Source organism: Bidens hawaiensis, unplaced genomic scaffold, assembly GCF_021521415.1.
Source record: "Bidens hawaiensis isolate Kalapana, Puna unplaced genomic scaffold, B.hawaiensis_p1.1 tig00055061_1, whole genome shotgun sequence".
NCBI lineage: Eukaryota > Viridiplantae > Streptophyta > Magnoliopsida > Asterales > Asteraceae > Bidens > Bidens hawaiensis.
The window spans coordinates 71132-89897 of NW_027499941.1; the positions used below are offsets into that span (position 1 = coordinate 71132).

General features: G+C 42.7%; 2 protein-coding genes across 3 annotated transcripts; one reads left to right on the forward strand and one right to left on the reverse strand.

Moving 5' to 3' along the window:
• The first annotated feature begins 359 nt into the window (after positions 1-359).
• LOC143600909 (protein NRT1/ PTR FAMILY 4.6-like) lies at positions 360-3775 on the forward strand. 2 transcript variants are annotated; one of them, XM_077078458.1, is made up of 5 exons: positions 360-599; positions 688-793; positions 969-1186; positions 1607-2047; positions 2795-3775. In XM_077078458.1, the coding sequence occupies exons 1-5, from the start codon at positions 597-599 to the stop codon at positions 3773-3775; spliced, it is 1749 nt and encodes a 582-aa protein (XP_076934573.1). In that variant the 5' UTR covers positions 360-596. The 2 variants fall into 2 exon arrangements, with proteins under 2 accessions (XP_076934573.1, XP_076934572.1); XM_077078457.1 differs by lacking the exon at positions 360-599 and having other exon boundaries at positions 613-793.
• A 1994-nt stretch (positions 3776-5769) lies between these two features.
• On the reverse strand, positions 5770-8282 carry LOC143600910 (uncharacterized). The gene is made up of 2 exons (XM_077078459.1): positions 8072-8282; positions 5770-6275 (listed from the first exon to the last, which is right to left on the reverse strand). The coding sequence occupies exons 1-2, from the start codon at positions 8207-8209 to the stop codon at positions 5832-5834; spliced, it is 582 nt and encodes a 193-aa protein (XP_076934574.1). The 5' UTR covers positions 8210-8282; the 3' UTR covers positions 5770-5831.
• Positions 8283-18766: the final 10484 nt, after the last annotated feature.

Sequence of the window (18766 nt, forward strand, 5' to 3'; positions counted from 1 at the left end):
CAACTAAACGAGTAAATAACAAAGAAACTAGAAAAGTAACACGACCCCCCTTGTGAGTAACTATATGCTCCCCTATCAACCTATATACGCCAAGGAAAAACTAAGGCAACAGAAGCACTTGTGAATACAATATACATTATGTGTTAGTAAAAATCCATAGGTTAGACTAATTAGTGTGGCTATAAAATACATCTTTATATGAACTTCACATAATAAATCTCATTATGAATAACAGTCCTTTGTTTCTAATTAATATATTTATACTTATACTTATTTATTTTATTTTATGTTTTTGTAAAAAGCCTCAATTTTAGAATTCATTTTAGAAACCACCAAACCAACTTAAAGGATCAGACCAAGTTTTCTTTTCCTAAAAACAATACTTATTTAAAAGATTAGCGGTATGTTCGGTTGAAAGCATTAGAGGATGCCATCACTTTCAAAATGTCTAGACCATTCCAGGTGGGTTCGACCCCCCGGCCCCTATATAAATAAGGTTCCATGCATCATCATTCTCTAACCACAAATAAAAGATTGAAGCATAATATATATTCTTTTGCAGATAATGATCATCTTGTTTGCAGAACATTAATATTATGGTATGACTAATTATTCTTTTTGCCTTTTCTTTACTACCACATTCTAGTTCTCATGATAATATTTTGATTTGTGATGGTTTTAATGAAGGATGAAGAATGCCAAATAAGCAAATCCAGCAGGTATGTCAGTTGGAGAAACAAGCCAGCTATGGAAGGCCAACACGGTGGCATACGTGCTGCATCTTTTGTGTTAGGTAAGCAGGTTATCGTTAGAAGAGTCATCTTAATTATTTTTAGTATTAAGCATGGACCTGTTTATTAATACCATGCTAACCAACTGGATCAGGTGACATTAACGAGGTTATGATTAGGATTTTGTATATATATTTAACTAATTTATTCTTTTAATTGTGTTCAACATATATATAGTTGTGGAGGTGTTGGAGAATTTGGCATATTTGGCGAATGCGAGCAACCTAGTGCTCTATTTATCAAAATTCATGCACTTTTCTCCATCAAGATGTTCAAACATTGTTAGCAATTTTATGGGCACAGCCTTCCTTCTTGCTCTCCTTGGTGGCTTCTTAGCTGATGCTTTCTTCACCACCTATTGCATTTATCTCATAAGCGCTACAATTGAACTCACGGTAAGAAACTTTTAACTATGTATGCGTGTATATATCCGTATATATGTGTATATTTGTGTATAGACATATATTCAGTTCCCTGGAGAAAAGGCAACCAAGAAGTGGGAATACTACATCTTAAGATCATGGCTGAACATGATAAATTAAAATCTAACAAAATCGATCGGTTTTATTTAAATGTTTTGTTTTTGGATATGGCCGTCGCACATGTGTGGTCCAAGAAATAGAAATATAAAGTCCACAAGATTTATGGACTGAGCACTTATTGAGTTATTGTCTCAAAATCTACTTGCCCATGCATTGTGGCCCTAAGAAAACAAAATCATATATATATATAAACAAAATAGAAGAAAACTAAAAGTCAAAAGAAATTAAAATGCATCTATGTTGAATAAATAGATTAGACTTTTGTCACTGCAGGGTCTTGTAATACTCACACTACAAGCGCACACGCGATCATTGAACCCCGAAAGCTGTTTATCAAGCAACGGGAATGATAAGTGCCAACAAGTTGAAGGCGGTAAAGAAGCGGTTTTATTCATAGGATTATATTTGGTGGCATTAGGTGTTGGTGGAATAAAAGGTTCCCTTCCATCTCATGGAGCTGAACAGTTTGATGAAGAAACCACTCAAGGAAGAAAACAAAGATCATCCTTTTTTAATTATTATGTATTCTGCCTTGCTTGTGGTGCACTTATTGCAGTGACATTTGGAGTGTGGATTGAGGATAATAAAGGATGGCAGTGGGGCTTTGGTGTTTCCACCATGGCTATACTCATCTCTATCCCTATATTTCTACTTGGTTCCACTTTCTATAGGATCAAACTTCCTACAGGAAGCTCTATTACAACCATTTGTAAGGTACCATTTTCATATATATTGGTAATTAATTAAAACCAGTTTTCACATGTCATGTCACAAAAACGTTGCGGCACGTTAGCTCGTCCGGTTATATCACCAGATCACATGCATCTCCTAAAATCAAACCTTTTAAAAGTCCGTTAAACTAAAAAATTAGTGAATAATATTTTTTGTGTATTGAATAACTGAAACTAGATCTCTTTATATATATAAAGAGCAGTAGCGAAGGATAGTTGGGGACAGGGGTGGTCCCGCCCCCCTCCGTTTTTTTGCGCAAAAGTTTAAATTTACTTATTTTCGCCCGACATTTTTTGTACGTAGTGTGAAATTACTCGTTTTCAACCAAAAATTTGATCCCGGCCCCTTCTGTATACAGTTTTTTTAATGCGTATTTTCGTCCGCCCCCCTCGACATCTTCGTCCAAGCTTCGTCACTGATAAAGATAATACCATAACAACCATACCTCTATCCTAGGGGATAGAGAGATTGCTTCCGGTGAAACCCACACTCTAAAGTTTAAAAGTTCAAAAAGAATAATAATAATAAATATCCTATTATTTAAGATAAAGATGGAATAATCGCTAATAAATGCGTATTGAATAAATGAAAACTTACGATGGGAAAGTTAACGAAATAGTGATAACGATAAAAATAGTAATCCCTTACAAACACATAAATGTTAATAACTATAACAGATAGATATTAAACTCGGCTAACCGAAACTCAAGTGCAAAGTTGTTTACACAGGTACTTGCGGCAGCGATTTTGAACACATTTTCAAGTAAGGCAAGAACTGCTGTAGTTAGCACAAACTCATCATCCACATCGAACCAGGAAGAAAACCGCAAAGCAGACGAAAGCATATCACAAGAACTCGGTTTACTGGACCGAGCAGTTACAAATAAGTCTACTTTTCCAACATTTAAGGTCAATATTAAACTAGTGGAAGAGGTTAAGATTGTCCTCAAAATCTTCCCAGTGTTCATGTCAACCATAATGCTTAACTGCTGCCTTGCTCAACTCTCAACCTTTTCTGTCCAACAAGCAGCAACCATGAACACTAAAATCGGCTCGTTACGCGTCCCACCAGCTTCTCTTCCTGTATTCCCAGTCATTTTCATCATGATACTTGCACCAATGTATGACCATGTTATAATCCCATTTGCAAGAAAGATAACCAAGACAGAAATGGGTATAACTCATTTACAACGAATAGGAATCGGGTTGTTTCTATCCATCATGGCGATGGCGGTCGCCGCTTTAGTTGAAATCAAACGAAAACAAGTCGCTCATCGGGAAAATTTAATGAACTCTACTGAACCTTTGCCAATTACTTTCCTTTGGGTTTCTTTGCAATACTTGTTTCTTGGATCAGCTGATCTTTTTAGTTTAGCTGGCATGATGGACTTCTTTTTCACCGAGGCGCCATTTAGCATGAGATCATTGGCTACATCTCTTTCCTGGGCTTCATTAGCAATGGGTTACTATCTTAGCTCAGTGCTTGTGTCTATAGTGAACCATGTTACGGGGACTTTCCGTCACATGCCATGGCTCTATGGGAGTAACTTAAATCATTATCATCTTGAAAGATTTTACTGGCTAATGTGTGTACTTAGTGGGATTAACTTCCTTGTTTATTTGATGTGGGCTAGATCCTATAAATATGGACCAAAAAGCACCAGTGGTTCAAATGACACACAAATGCTTTGCAAGTCAACTGGAGTATGATATTCTAAGGCGTTAAATGTATTTTATGTATTTGTAATTTAGTGAGATATGCAACTTATTCAGGTATTTTCTATTTTGCAATTAGTGATCATGTATGTTCCTTTGTATACTTAGAGTGAAGCCGATTAATATTATTGCAAATATTTATCATGATTTGTTATTGGCACGGTGTTGTTAATACTGTAGATTTAAACAAGTTCATCGAACTTTCTTTTCAAGTCCTGATTGATAAACAAACACGAAGTAAACGACTAACTCTTGTTTATATTTATCAGAAAATATAACTCAAACTCTACCTCGGTTTGACTCTTGATGATCCCTAATTCGGTTGTATCTCATGTTCTCTAGATGAACCTTAACTAGGTTGTTTTATAATGTCTAACCATAACTTGGATTATATAGACTAACTCCAACTTGCTACTACGAGTTATAATAACAAAACAATTAGGAAAACATGTTGTAATTAAAAAAACATAACAAATTATGAAATACTTGTCAGCATTAGTTCCTCAAGTTCACATAACCAACTTGTGTCTTGGAATCCGAAATTATGTCCAACATCTTTTACATAAAAAATTCTAAATTTTCGTAGGTATTGTCAAATCTCGAAATTTAGAATTGATAATTGCTAACTGAAGTTACATAATTAAGCAAACATGTAAAGTAATGTGGTCAATGATTTGCACATTTTTATAACTAAAACGGAATAATAAAAAGTTAATGAAGTAAGTGAAAAACATGAGATTCGAAATTAGGCCTTCGGATGTTCGTTTGTCATATGATCCGACCTTATAAGATGTTCATGTTCATTGCTCTTAAGCCATGAAACTCCAAAGTCCAAACAGAAAGAATCTGGAGCCTGTTTTATATAGGATTCTTTTCATACTCATTTGCCTTTGTCCAATTCCTTCAAGTATAAATCTGTTGTGAGATCCAAGTCACATAGACACATACTTATCCAGAAAACTATCTTCGCATAAAATAATAATGTCTAATCGAGTAAAATAAGTGGTTCCGAAATGGTAGGGTAAGCGAAAACACTTGAAGCATGATAATCTTTCAAAATGTGATTATCTGCAAAGATGCATTTGAATTATTTCCAAAAAGGGAAAGAATAATTGGATAACTAAGAAGAATAAATTCCCAATTAAAGCAAAAAAAGAAGCATCAGTATCATATCCCACTAAACTACCATGCAATGAATCTTAGACAGCTTACATTAAATTGATTGATTCATGCCTAGAATATAATGACAGATAAAAAGTGTGGTGAATACTCAAAGGAGTCTAAAGAGTCATCATCAATCCACAGTTCCTGATATATATGACATACAATAAGGAAATGATTACTTTTCAAAAACAAATTCAGTTGATTTCTATTTATATCCTAGATCGTAATATTGAGCAGACGTGTAAAGAATGCAGATCGTACAAGAATTTACATATAACAACGGAAAGCAATGGCAATCAAACGTACATTAACATTTAAGCAAAAGCCTTTCCTTTTAAATAATGAACTTTGTTTTTCAATCAACTACTAGTGCGGTCTATATTGGAAATCGGTTCATTCACATGCCCAATGCCTTCGAGGGGGGTATCCGTCCACCGTCCACTGTGGCGTCCGGCTCCATACTTTCAAGAAAGTTAAAGATGCATTACATCATTCTAGTGGCCTCATGCATGGTCCATTTAAATAGGCTAAATAATCCAAACCAATCCCTGAGAGATGCTTATATGTATTATTCCGATTCGCTTTCAAAGTTGCCGTCAATCACTTTTAATCGTTCACATCGATTATGGGTTAAAGATTGTAAGAAAAAACCCCTACATCATTCTATTCATCATCGATTATTGATCATTCTTTAGTTTCACAGTTCAACCATACAACTTGCTTACCCATTGTTACTGAAAAATAGGTATTAGCAATGACAGTAACAAGAATTGATTAATTATCCTAATCATTTCGTCGACATAATATTAAACTTACGACAAATATAATCACACCCCTTGGTAACAAATTTAAATCACAACAAACATACATTATTCACAATCCAATTCTAATCCGCTTCCTGTAATCCATCTAACACAATCGAACCAACAAACAATCCACCTGCCGTAGCAACAAGCGTACCCGCTACTACTGCCTGCACCACCACCAAAACAGTAGAATCATCCGGTATAAACACAACTGCTAGTATCGCCGCCACCAGAACTGGCAGCGCAGCTGATGCTAAAGTGGCAGGAGAGTATCCGGCCGCAGATTCAAGCAAGCTGAGCAGCCCTAACTCCTCAGCTTTTGACAGAATCCCCAATTTCTCGATGGAAGATAGAGTAAACCCGAGCTCTTCAGCTTTTGATAACAACCCTGCCTTCTCGACGTTGCTCAATACTTTACGCTTCTCCAGCTTTTTGAATACGTCCACTTCTACTTCTTCGCTTCCTTCGAAGAACAACCCTGCCCCAAACCACTCTTTTTTCCATTTGCTGTCATACTTGTTCACCTGCAATCGTACTTAACTAGTTTTATACCCGTTCCAATCCGGGTTTACGAAATTTATAACATACAAAATAAACAAAAATGTTCCCCAATACTAACTTACAAACTAACCAAACATTAAAAAAAGTTAAAAAAACATGTAACTTCAAATTTAGAAAGACAATTGAATTCTGGTACCGGTTTTAAACAAAACTAGTGCGGCAAAAATCCCGACTAGTCGCCAGTTAATCCCTGATTAATCGTTAATCCTACCTCACCGACTTGTGCCCGATTAATCCCTATTTGTCTACAATCGTTCAAAATTGAAAATTTTACATATAAAATTTGGAATATATATATGAAAATTTATATATGTTAGTCCCTACCCCACCCCCTAACTAGCTCCTAGTGATTTTTATAACACCACCACAGAATGTATTGTTCTGGTACCAGTATTAGAATTTTGATAGGGTACCCGCTTTTGTATTTTTTTCCCAATCCCTACTGATAATATCATATTAAATCATAACCATGGTCCATGGGTAATCAAGAAACCAAAACTCGCATCAAATTCATTAGTAATCAAGAAACCATAATACCAAAACCAAAACATACAAAACGTCCCAAAAACCGTAACCATGTTGCAGACACCAGCAGTGGCGTAGCTTAGTTGGGGGCAGGGGTGGCCCCGCCCCCCTCTGTTTTTTCGCTTGTTGATGTAAATTTATCCTTTTTCAGTCGAATATTTTTATACATGGTGTAAATTTACCTATTTCTGACAAAAAAATTGAGCCCCCCCCCCTTTGTTTTTCGCTCGGTAGGGTAATTTTATCCTTTCTCGGCCAAAATTTTTTATAAATAATGTAAATTTACTCTTTTCCGACCGAAATTTTGAGGCCGGCCCTATTAAACGTTGCGATATTATTTCATTAAGGGCGGTTCGGTAAAATCTCGTGGGGTGGCTTGGAGGAGATTTAATATAATAATAATTCATTTATTATTATAGATAAGTTAGTCTTATCTTGATAGTTCTATTTGATGTTGGTTCAAATTATGTATTTGAATACCAGTAGGACTAGGACTAGGACTAGGGTGTTATATAAACCCTTGGTTATTTGTTTGTTTTATTAAGTTTTTCAGTCTGTCTTTTCTTAATAAAAAAATAGTTCGAAGTATTTGTTTGTCAAATAGCAACCTGGTGTGTCAAATATAATTGCTTGCAGCTAAAGCAATTTGTTAAATTCTTCTTTATCGTATATAAGAAAGTGCCATCTGTTGGTTTATTAATTTGGTTCATTAACCAATAGCTTGCAGTCAATTTTATTTGTTTATTTTCTTCCTGTTCGTTTTGAAGAAGTTGAACAATTACAGTCGGTTGCGTGTTCTAGTTTTCGGTTTGATTATCAGTTTGTCACTTGTGAAAACGCTCTCTAGTTTAACAGGCCCCTCCGTTTTATGCTCGGTAGTGTAAATGTATCCTTTTTCTGCTGAATTTTTATACATAGTGTAAATTTACCCGTTTACGACCGAAATTTTGAGCCCCCCACTAATTTATGAATTTTTTTTACATATTGAGTCCGCCCCCTCAACGTGTATGTCCAAGCTTTACCACTGGACACCACTACATAATACCCCGGGTACCGGTACAATAAACCCAATAAAAACTCTACATTTTTTCTATCGGCACCAAATACCGAAATACCAAAATTTAAAAACTCTACATTATTAAGTAACCAAAACCGAAACTGAATTAAAAATATCAACTAAATATCAAGGGAATTATGCAAGCCTTTGATAATATATTGTGTTTATAATGTTTACCTTCTTTTTCGGAGCCATGGCTAATATCCTGGAAGACTTTTTGGTGGGTAACAGTGGACGGATTGGTGGAGAGTTGACTGGTGAGATACGACGGTCAACGGTCTTAAGAAAAGCAGTAGCAGTGGTTGCAACCGCCATTTTTTTCAGTTTTCTCGAAGACAAGTTTCACTAAGGTCTTAGTTTGCTATTGGCCTCACGATGTTCGGAGTGTGGGACCATAATGTTAACGATCATTTGTTAGCCAATCAAATGTAGATAGCCCTATCTACCTCCTACAATTACACAAACTGAAATTACTACTTTACCCCTAGAATAATGTCCATGGAGACACCCTTTGAACAAGTTGTGGGATTCCCATCATGAAGCTGCTCCAGTTTGATCGGTATCGTTTTAGTTTGTTAAAGCGGTACTTGTTATAGTAAACCTTAAAATAAATACCGATGTAGGTGGTGATAATGGTGATATTGGTATCGATGTTGTTCGGTTGGAATCGTGTTCATCATGATACTCTATTTTAAATATAATTATGTTTTCAACAATAGTTGGAAAAACTATAAAAACAAATACCGGTTCTGATAATATCAATACTGGCATCAATGTTGTTCGGTGGGAATCGATTTGTTTGTCACGGTATCAATACAATATCGACACTGTATAGCTAACGATACCAAAAATATAATATAAATTGTAACTCGATTTTTAACAAAGTTTATTCCAGAGTGTCAAGAAAATAGATATTTAAACACACCGATATTGTTCAGTTGGATTCGGTTTGCTTTTGTGAGAAGGCCATTGAGCCGTAAATGAGTATAAATGTAGTTAGTAAATGATAATTAACTATATATAAACACATTTTTATTAATTAAAAGAAAATAAAATAACTAAAACTAAAATATTTAAAATAAACTAGCTATGATATTGCCAAACTGAGTGACATTTCATTCTTTTTGAAGAGGTAGGTCCCAACAGAGACCAGTTGGTCCCGCAAGACTCACCTTGAACAGGGACGTCTGCGCAAAGACCATCTGCTCCCGCAGGACCCACCATGCTCATAGAATCTTACGCGCAGTACGCAAGCTATACACGCAGGGAAAGCCTCCCAATGGTGAAGTACCCCGCCTGTTCCCGCAGTTGCGGATACAAGCCATCAGGGAAGGCTACCCGCAGACAGCAGGGCTACACGCACAAGGCAATAGCTACTTCAGTAGTCACATGAAGGAATGAGCAAGGCGGGAACAATCCCGCCAAAATGAGCCAGTCCGTATGATTCTGAAAGATCTTTTGTACTATACCTACCAAGGTATGAGTAGGACAGACGATCTGACCAGAACAACCCATGAGCCAATCACAGGGTGACAGCTCACCGACAACAGTACGAGGAGGAGCACCCTCTAGTACTGTTTGTCATTATTAGCCGCTGCCTACTCACCAACTCTTACTGAGGAGCGTGCGTAGCCTACAGTTGGTAGAATAGTGTTACTGTTGGCCGTAACCTACTCACCAACCAGCATGGCCTGCGTATAATCCACAGTAGGTGGGACGTGCATAATCTACAGTTGGTGGAATAGTGCAGCCGACTTTGTTACTGTTGGCCGTAACCTATCCACCAACTAGTATGGCTTGTGCATAATCCACTGTTGGTAGAACAGGAATACTATTCAGCTGGCTGTACCTTCTAGGAAACCTACCTTCGGCTATAAATACTCCAACATCTTGGAATGGTAAGATCATCTGCTATCCAGTTATCTAGCAATCTCTTAATATACACTTATATTCAGAGCAATCTAGTCTGATTCTCACGCCGGAGGGTGGTCACAAGGAGGAACCCCCCCCCTTCTCAGTGACGAGCTTACGGTGTTTGTTTTGCAGGACCCCTGAAGAACAACCGTCTCTGTTGGACCTCATTCTCGTGGGAAACATTACTTAACCCCCAGATTATCTATAATCTGTACCGGGTCACTTAGTGTTTCTTCATTGGCGCCATCCGTGCATAAAAGCTAGAACTAATTTAGTTTTTTCGAATTTTCTGAAGAAATGGTTAACGTTACTCCGGTCCAAAGGCCAGTAACCGACCAAGATACCCCGGTAACAACCCCAGCAACTGGGGGGAACACCGGCGGTTATACAATCCTTACGAACACTACCCCGACTACCCAAGCCGGGGCAAGTGCAGTAAATATTCCACTGGGGTTCACCGATACCCAGCTGGAAAAACGAACGAGGGTCCCTCGCCAAACACTAGATCAAGTGAAGGCGTGGGCCGAAGCACGGCAAAGAGAATTCCAAGCCGAATTGGATGAACGCTTGCGTTCAGCTCAACAGGCTGACGAATTCGGCAGTACTCGCCAACACCTCAATATGAGCAGTGACTGCGAGTACTCAGACGACGAGTTGGAGTCCGATACCGACGCGAACCCTCGCCATAAGGCGAAAGGGAAGCGTAAGGAGACGGACGTCCAACCAAAAAGGAATTTTGGGGAAGCCTTTAAACCAATCGCGGAGAGAAACCCGCGTGACTTCTCCAAAACCTTTAGACCAACTGCTACAAATGCAGGAAAGTCAAAATTCGCAAGGGACATTGCGGAAGCAATCGCCCCGAGAAGTGCCAAACAAATGTCCAACATCGGCACTTATGATGGTCTATCCGACCCAGATGACCATTTGAACAGGTTCATTGCGGGGGCTACCGTCAGCAACTGGACGGAACCCACGTGGTGCTACATGTTCCAGATGACTCTGGTCGGAGCGGCCAGGGCATGGTTCGATCGTTTACCGATCCACCACATATATGACTGGGCGGACTTTCAAAACAAGTTCAGCCAGCACTTCAGCCAACAGAGGAAGTACACTGAAGAGCAGTGGACGATCCTCAACTGCGTGAGAGAGGAGGATGAATCTTTACTAGACTTCATCACTCGTTTCAACTCCAAAAAGCTAAGTCTCGGCAACATAAGTGAGGATCTGGTTCGCGCCGCCTTCATCCAAGGCGCCGAATACCCAGAACTTATCCGCACATTGACGGGTAAGGATGGCATGCCATCAACATGGGATGCCATCATGACGGCGGCAAAGCGCTTTGCCGAGACAGAAAAGCAACTGGGAAGGGATCTTCCCCAGAGTACACACCTCTACACGCAGAGGACAAGAGAAAACAATGTCCGGATCGCCCGGCAGAACAAAAAGAGGAGGCTAGGTATTTGGCAGTCAAGGGTAAACTTTGACACCTCATCCAGCTCTCGCCCTCTTGTTGGCGGAAGGGACAACACACACCCTTCAAACCGAAAACACCGGTGGACGCCACTCACGAAGAGCGTCACGGAGATATTTGCCACGGAAAAATTGCCATGGCCAAAAGCCCCATTGATCCGGCAGAAACCTAATGCGGATCAAAGCAAATCCTGTGATTTCCACGGGACAAAGGGTCATGGTACTGAAGAGTGCACATCCTTGAAAGATATTATTGAGACATTTGTCAAGGATGGAAGACTTGCACATCTCGTGGCATCAATCAGGAAGGGAGGAAGGAATGACAACCGGTACAGAGGTAACGGACGAAAGCCCGTCGACATCAGCATCAACATGGTTCATGGCAAGGTCCGAGGAAGAAAAAGACGAGTGACAGAACCATGCGCGTGGAAGGAAGCTGAGGTGCGCTTCCCGCGAGTGCCAGGAGGCCCCAGCAAAGAAGGCCCCATCGTCATCAGAAGCCAGCTGGGGCATTACATCACTTCCCGCACTCTTGCTGACAACGGCGCTTCGTCGACAGTGATGTACAGGCAGTTCTTTGATAAGCTGGATGACGAAGACAAAGAACGCTTGGAAACGGTCTACGCTTCAATGGAAGGGTTTGACGGCAGTACAGAAACCCCCCTGGGTATCCTATCTTTCCCCGTTACTCTTACTGATGGGAATCATTCACGCACAGAAGACGTGGATTTTGTCGTGATGAAAAAGCCACACCACACGTACGACATCCTATTCGGAAGAGACGGGATGGCAAGATTCAACGCCGTGGTATCTTCAGTCCACGGCATGATGGGATGGCCGACAGCTGAGGGTGTAGCGATGATCACCGGCATTCCCCAGGTATGCATCGCATCTGTCTCATCTAAGCCCAAACCGAAAAAGGCTAAACCAACCATCACCGAACCGGAAAAATGGGCCTTCAATGGCAAATACCCCGACCAGGCCGTTACCATTGGACCAACAATTGTTGATCCCACCCGCACCCTACTCAAACGCTTACTGCAGAAAAACGCTGACATCTTTGCGTGGGCACCAGCTGACATGACTAGTGTACCCCGAAGTAAGGCGGAGCATAAGCTCAAGTGCGATCCGGCTGTTACGCCAGTCGTACAAAAGCGCAGAGTAATGGGGCCTGAACAAACTAACGCGTGTAGAACCCAAGTCAAGGAACTCCTTGACGCAGGCATCGTACGCGTTAGCAGATATCAAACATGGGTTGCAAATCCCGTAATGGTACCGAAGAATGACAAACAATGGCGCATGTGCATAGATTTCAAAGATTTGAACAAAGCATGCCCCAAAGATTGTTATCCGTTACCAGAAATTGATCTTAAGGTGGATTCGTTGGTACCATTTCGCCTTAAATGCTTCTTGGATGCGTATAAGGGGTACCATCAAATCCACATGGCCGTAGATGACCAGGACAAAACCGCATTTCGGACGCCCGATGGTACATTTTGTTATAAAATGATGCCATTCGGGCTTAAGAATGCAGGGTCCACGTACCAACGACTGATGGACAAAGAGTTTCATGCCCAAATCGGGAGAAACTTGGAAGTCTATATGGATGATTTGGTCATCAAAAGCACCGAGCCAGAAGCGATGTTGAAAGACATTGAAGAAACTTTCAACACGCTCAGAAAGATAAACATGAAGCTCAACCCGAGCAAGTGTTCATTTGGGATGGAAGAAGGGAAGTTCTTGGGAGTCATTGTTACTAAAGATGGCTTCAAAGCGAACCCTGAAAAGGTCGAAGCCATTATTAAAATGGAATCACCTACCACCATCAAACAGGCTCAGACACTGAATGGACGACTAGTCGCACTTAATCGCTTTTTGGCAAACCATGCGGATAAGTCGTTTCCTTTCGTGTCAACATTAAGAAACTGCTTAAAGAAAACGCACTTCCGTTGGACACCAGAAGCGGAAGCAGCTTTTCAGGAGATTCGGTCACGCCTGATCGAACTCCCAACACTTACAGCACCACAACCGGGAGAGGAGTTAATCCTATACCTTTCCGCAACAGATAGAGCAACCGGGGCAGTCCTGCTAATAGAACGAAAAGGCATCCAGATGCCAATCTATTATGTTAGCCGTGTACTAACAGACGTAGAAACCCGGTACTCTACCCTCGAAAAATTAGTCTTAGCACTTATACACGCTTCACGCAGGTTAAGACGATATTTCCAGGGCCACCCAATCACCATTCTCACCAACTTCAAAATCTCAAACGTTCTAGGCAAACCCGAATTATCGGGACGTCTAGCCAAATGGGCAATTGAATTGGGAGAATATGCAATTAAGTACAAGCCAAGACCAGCCATAAAAGGCCAGGTCCTGGCCGATTTTATTGCAGAAGTCCCCGCTTCGCGGGAGAAAGAGTGCCAGGAGGAGGCTCAACCCTCCCCAGCACAGGACATCAATGATGTCTGGCGGCTCTACACTGATGGAGCAGCCAGTAACGAGGGTTCAGGCGCAGGGTTAAAATTAACCAACCCAGCAGGCCAAGAATATACTTACGCTATTCGGTTGGATTTTCCAAGTACGAATAACGAAGCCGAATACGAAGCATTCTTAGCCGGTTTGAGAATTGCGCGTAAGATGGGAGTGAAAAACTTGGAAGCCCACGTGGATTCCATGCTGGTGGCCAACCAAATAAATGGGACGTACACGGCTGTGAACGACACAATGGCCCTGTACCTCGCCCAGGCAAAAACCCTCATGCGTGATTTTAATGATTGTAAAGTCATACACGTCAAGCGCAGCGAAAACAAATCTGCGGATGCGTTAAGCAAGCTGGCGTCACTAGCCTTCACCCATTTGGGAAAGGACATCCGCATTGAACTCCTCGAAGCACCATCAGTCCCGCACAAGGAAATTTGTGTCATCCAAACCGGTACAGAAACGTGGATGACACCAATAATAAATTACCTTGCAGCAGGAACACTACCAGAGTCAAAAACACAGGCAAGAAAACTGCGCTGTAAAGCACTGAATTATCAACTTGTCAATGACATCCTTTACAGACGTAACTTTCTTGGCCCACTCTTAAGATGCGTGGACAACCAAGATGCTGACTACCTCCTAAGGGAAGTACACGAAGGCATCTGTGGGGTACACGCAGGTCCCCGCGCTGTTGTAGCCAAGCTAAACAACGCGGGATACTTTTGGCCGGGGATGCATACGGATGCACTGGCATACATCAGAAAATGCAGGTCTTGCCAGCTTTACGCACCCAACACGCACCGCCCGAAGAACGAACTTGTTCCAGTCACTTCTTCATGGCCATTTCAGAAATGGGCCATCGATGTGACAGGCCCATTTCCTACAGCAGCAGGAAATGTTCAGTTCCTAGTGGTAGCCATCGACTACTTCACCAAGTGGATAGAAGCAAAACCTTTAGCCCAAACAACCGCGAAGCATATCAAAAAATTTATTTGGGAATTTATTATTTGTCGTTTTGGACTTCCACAGAATTTGATGAGCGATAACGGCACCAACTTTGCTGACAAGAAGCTACAACAGTGGCTAAAAGAACTTCAAATCACCCACACCTTTACCTCAGTGGCACACCCGCAAGGTAATGGTGAGGTGGAAAGAGCAAACAAGAGCATCATCGATGGCATAAAGAAAAGACTCTTGGAACACAGATCCGGCTGGGTGGACGAGCTTCCGCACGTCCTTTGGGCAAACAGAACGCTGAAGAAGGCCAGTACGGGTGAAACCCCATTCAGCCTCACTTATGGCACTGAAGCCATGGTCCCGGTCGAAATTGGTCTACCCTCGCCAAGGGTCTTGATTCAGCCAGAAGACAATGATGCGGAAAGACGGTTGGATCTTATGCTAACCGAGGAACGCAGAGACTTAGCCGCAGTGCGTGAAGAGAACTACAAACGACAAATGGAAAAGTACTACAACACGCGGGTAAAACTCTGCAACTTCAAGATAGGAGACTACATACTGCGTAACAACGAGGCTTCAAACCAAGAGCGCCCGGAAAAGCTGGCCCCGGTCTGGGAAGGGCCATACATTATCAAAGAAATCCTGGGAAAGGGCGCATACCGGCTCGAAAGGCTCGATGGCACTCCCATCCCAAGAACATGGAATGGAGCTCAATTACGCAAATGTTATATGTAGATCAATTCCAAAACTTGTAAAGAAAAGGCCTAGAGCCACTTCTAATGGAAATGATTCTCCTTTCATAATGTGTTTACCTTTATACTTATGAACTTCCCACTGATACCGGTATTCACCGCGTAAACGGGAAGAAGTAAGTCGTTACGTGTGGAAGGTGGAAAAAACCCGCATAGACACAACGTTAAGGGAAACCTACACGCAGGTATGATGTAAGTAAAGTTTAGCCATCCTTGTAAGTGCAAGTGACGGTCTTACCCGCACAATCACGAACAAGGAAGCAAAACTTCAACCTATCATCTACCACGTTCAAAGGTTATCCTAAAAAAAAAAAAAAAAAAAAAAAAAAAAAAAAAAAAAAAAAAAACCTACACGCAGGTCAGATATGGGTAAAGTTTAGCCATCCTACTAAGTGCAAGTGACGGTCATACCCGCACAATCACGAAAGAGGAAGCAAAACTTCACACCTATTATCTACCACGTTCAAAGGTTAACTTATCCTCAAATAAGGTAAACCTACACGCAGGTCAGATGGTAAAGTTTAGCCATCCTACTACGTGCAAGTGACGGTCCTACCCGCACAATCACGGAAGAGGAAGCAAAACTTCACACCTATCTACCACGTTCAAAGGTTAACTTATTCTAAACACTTGGAAAATTGCTAATTTAAACTTAAGTATGTAAGTCATATAACGTTTATAAAGCAAGGAATCCAATGAATCAAGCGATCTTAGCCGCACAAAGATTTACATTTCATAAATATTCGTTAAAAGAATGGCCGGGTAACTACCCGCCTACAAGAAAGTAAATCTATACAAACTAAATCTATCCTAGTAGTGGGAAGGGATCTTCAGGATCAGGCTTCAGGGCCACTTCCACTTGGACCAGCGCCGTCAGTAGAGTGTGGCTGTTCAAGGTAAGCCTTAAGGATAGGTAGCCCATCATCAGCAGCAGCAATTTCATTCACCTTCTCCACCACCGGATGCGGGAAGGCGGCGTATTGATTTACTGCTTGGTCATATATGGCTTCGGTATCTACATTGTAGAAAGGGAAGTTGGATGGCGGGACGCCTTTCTCAACAAACCCTAGACCAAGCAGGAAGCCGACCCGTTCCCCATCCTCGTGAGAAGCGTTGAGGGCTGCGCTCATTGCATCGTCGTAGGATGTCTCTGAGAAGACCCGATGCACAACCTACATAAGAAAATATACAAGTGTCAGCACCCTATCTGCAAAGAAAAGCGTGAAGACATGAAGATAGACTTACCTGAGACAACGCTTCTCGAAGAAGCCATTCCTATGCAACCAGAGCTTCTTTAAGGGCGGCTTGAGCTTGGGTGCAGGCGCGTTCGGCTTCGCTTTTGTTAAGGTTGGCAAGTAGCACTTCCTTTGCGGCAGCCTCTTCGACGCCCTTAAGCTTCCGCTCGGTATGGTCAAGCACGCCCCTCTGGTCCAAGATCTCCTGGAGCTTCTTGGCATCTTCCATCGCCAAGGCATCATGAGCGCGTTGGAGAGCCTCTAATTTGGCCTTGAGCTCCTCGTTCTCCACGCGTAAAGGCTCAACAACGGCTTCAGCCTTGGTGGCCCTCTCGGTCGCGTTCCTCGCAGTCTCCTTAGCTAGCCGAAGCTGTTCGTTAACAGCTTGGGCAGCCTTGGAGCGGGCCTCGAGTCGCGCTTGAACCTCAACCTCGAGGGCCTTGAAGGCCTTCTCCTTCTCCGCAGCAGCTGCGGACAGCTTTTGGTTCTCCTCCCGAAGAGCCCGCGCTTGGGATACTTCCTTGGCGCGAGCTGCCTTCAACTTGTCATTTTCACGACAAAGCAGCTCAACGCGCGGCTGCATCCGGGCTTGGAGAACTCGAAGCTCGTTGGTTAGCCTACCCTCCTGGTAGCTAGCCATGGCTTCCCCCAACGCACCATGGGGAGCAGCGTGGCGAGCCCATTCCACGCACTCACAGGGGTACGAAGGGTTGTTCCTCGGCGTATGTTCCATCGCGGAACATACACTTCATTGGAATCCGAAACTGCAGAAAACAAAAAGCAGTTAGGAAAAGATGATAAAATATATAAGTGAAAAAGGGCCAAAGGAACCCTACGCACCTGTAGGATCAATTACAGGCCGATAGCCGCCGAACCCATCACCTGAACCCAATGGAAATCCATCCAAGAGGTCAGGCAGATGGGAAGGTGGCGGAAAGATACGAGAAGCCCCACGCGTACCTGAGGGACCAGCCGTCGTTGCCGGGGGCATGGTAGCAGTCGCCGCCGCGGTCGCTGCCAGCGGAATCCGCGGCAAAAGTAACCTCCGGCTCTGTGAAGGATGCTGTAAAAATCGCACTCACAGCCGGCGGTGACGTCATCTCGGCTGGAACATTCGGCTCAGTATGAGCAACTGAACCAGCGGAAGCAGGCGCAGGCGCCTGGGTCGACGCCTCAGGTAGGCTGACCAAGCCTACCGTCATTGGCGGAGAGGTTGTACTCGGCCCCTCACCCTGGAATGCGCCAACATCCACACCTGCGTAAAGAAGAAAGTGTTAAAAAGACTTGAAGATTAAACTACGAAGATAAAAGCTAAGAGAGTTGTACTTACAGGTTTTCTTCAGCTTGAACGTACGAACGGGCGGGGACGAACCCGATGGAGCCGGTCTCTTGATGCCGGTCACCGTCGTCGTCAATGGTTCTCCAGAGGTAACAGTCGTAGCCTCCGGAACAGTGGTCTTCTCACTACCGGGCTTCCCCGCCGCCTCTTCACTATCTGACTCAGTGTCAGATAGGAGCACTGGATCGGCTGTGGAGGCCGCCTTCTCCTTCCCTTTCCCGCCGGCAGCCCGCTTCTTCCGCACTAACGGAGGACCATCTGCGGATTCCTCAGAAGAAGACAGGGTGTAAGGAATTCCAGCAGCGGGTACAGCACTGAGGGGTGGAGGAGAGAATAACGCCTTACCTGGCCGCCGGTGGCTCAGGATCTCGTGGCCCAGCGGATAGACCTCCACAAACCGATCCGCTGTTTGCTCCAGGATGGGCAACTCGTTCTCGTCAAGAGCACGAGTACCCATCCGCACAGGATCGTCAGCTTCCCGCGGGTACAGGAGCGACTCCAAATTGTTCCCCTCTGAAAGAAAAGAAACAGTTAGAAGACAAACTCATATCAGCAAGAAAGACAAGACATACCATAAGGAGTAGAGTTCAAACCGTATTCGAGAAGGATGGGAACCTGAGACGCCTCCTTCCATACCCGGCTCATCCCCAGCATCACCATCCCGGACTCCGCAAAACGGTAAACCGGAGATTGGACCCGGGATATCTTGGCAAACCATTCC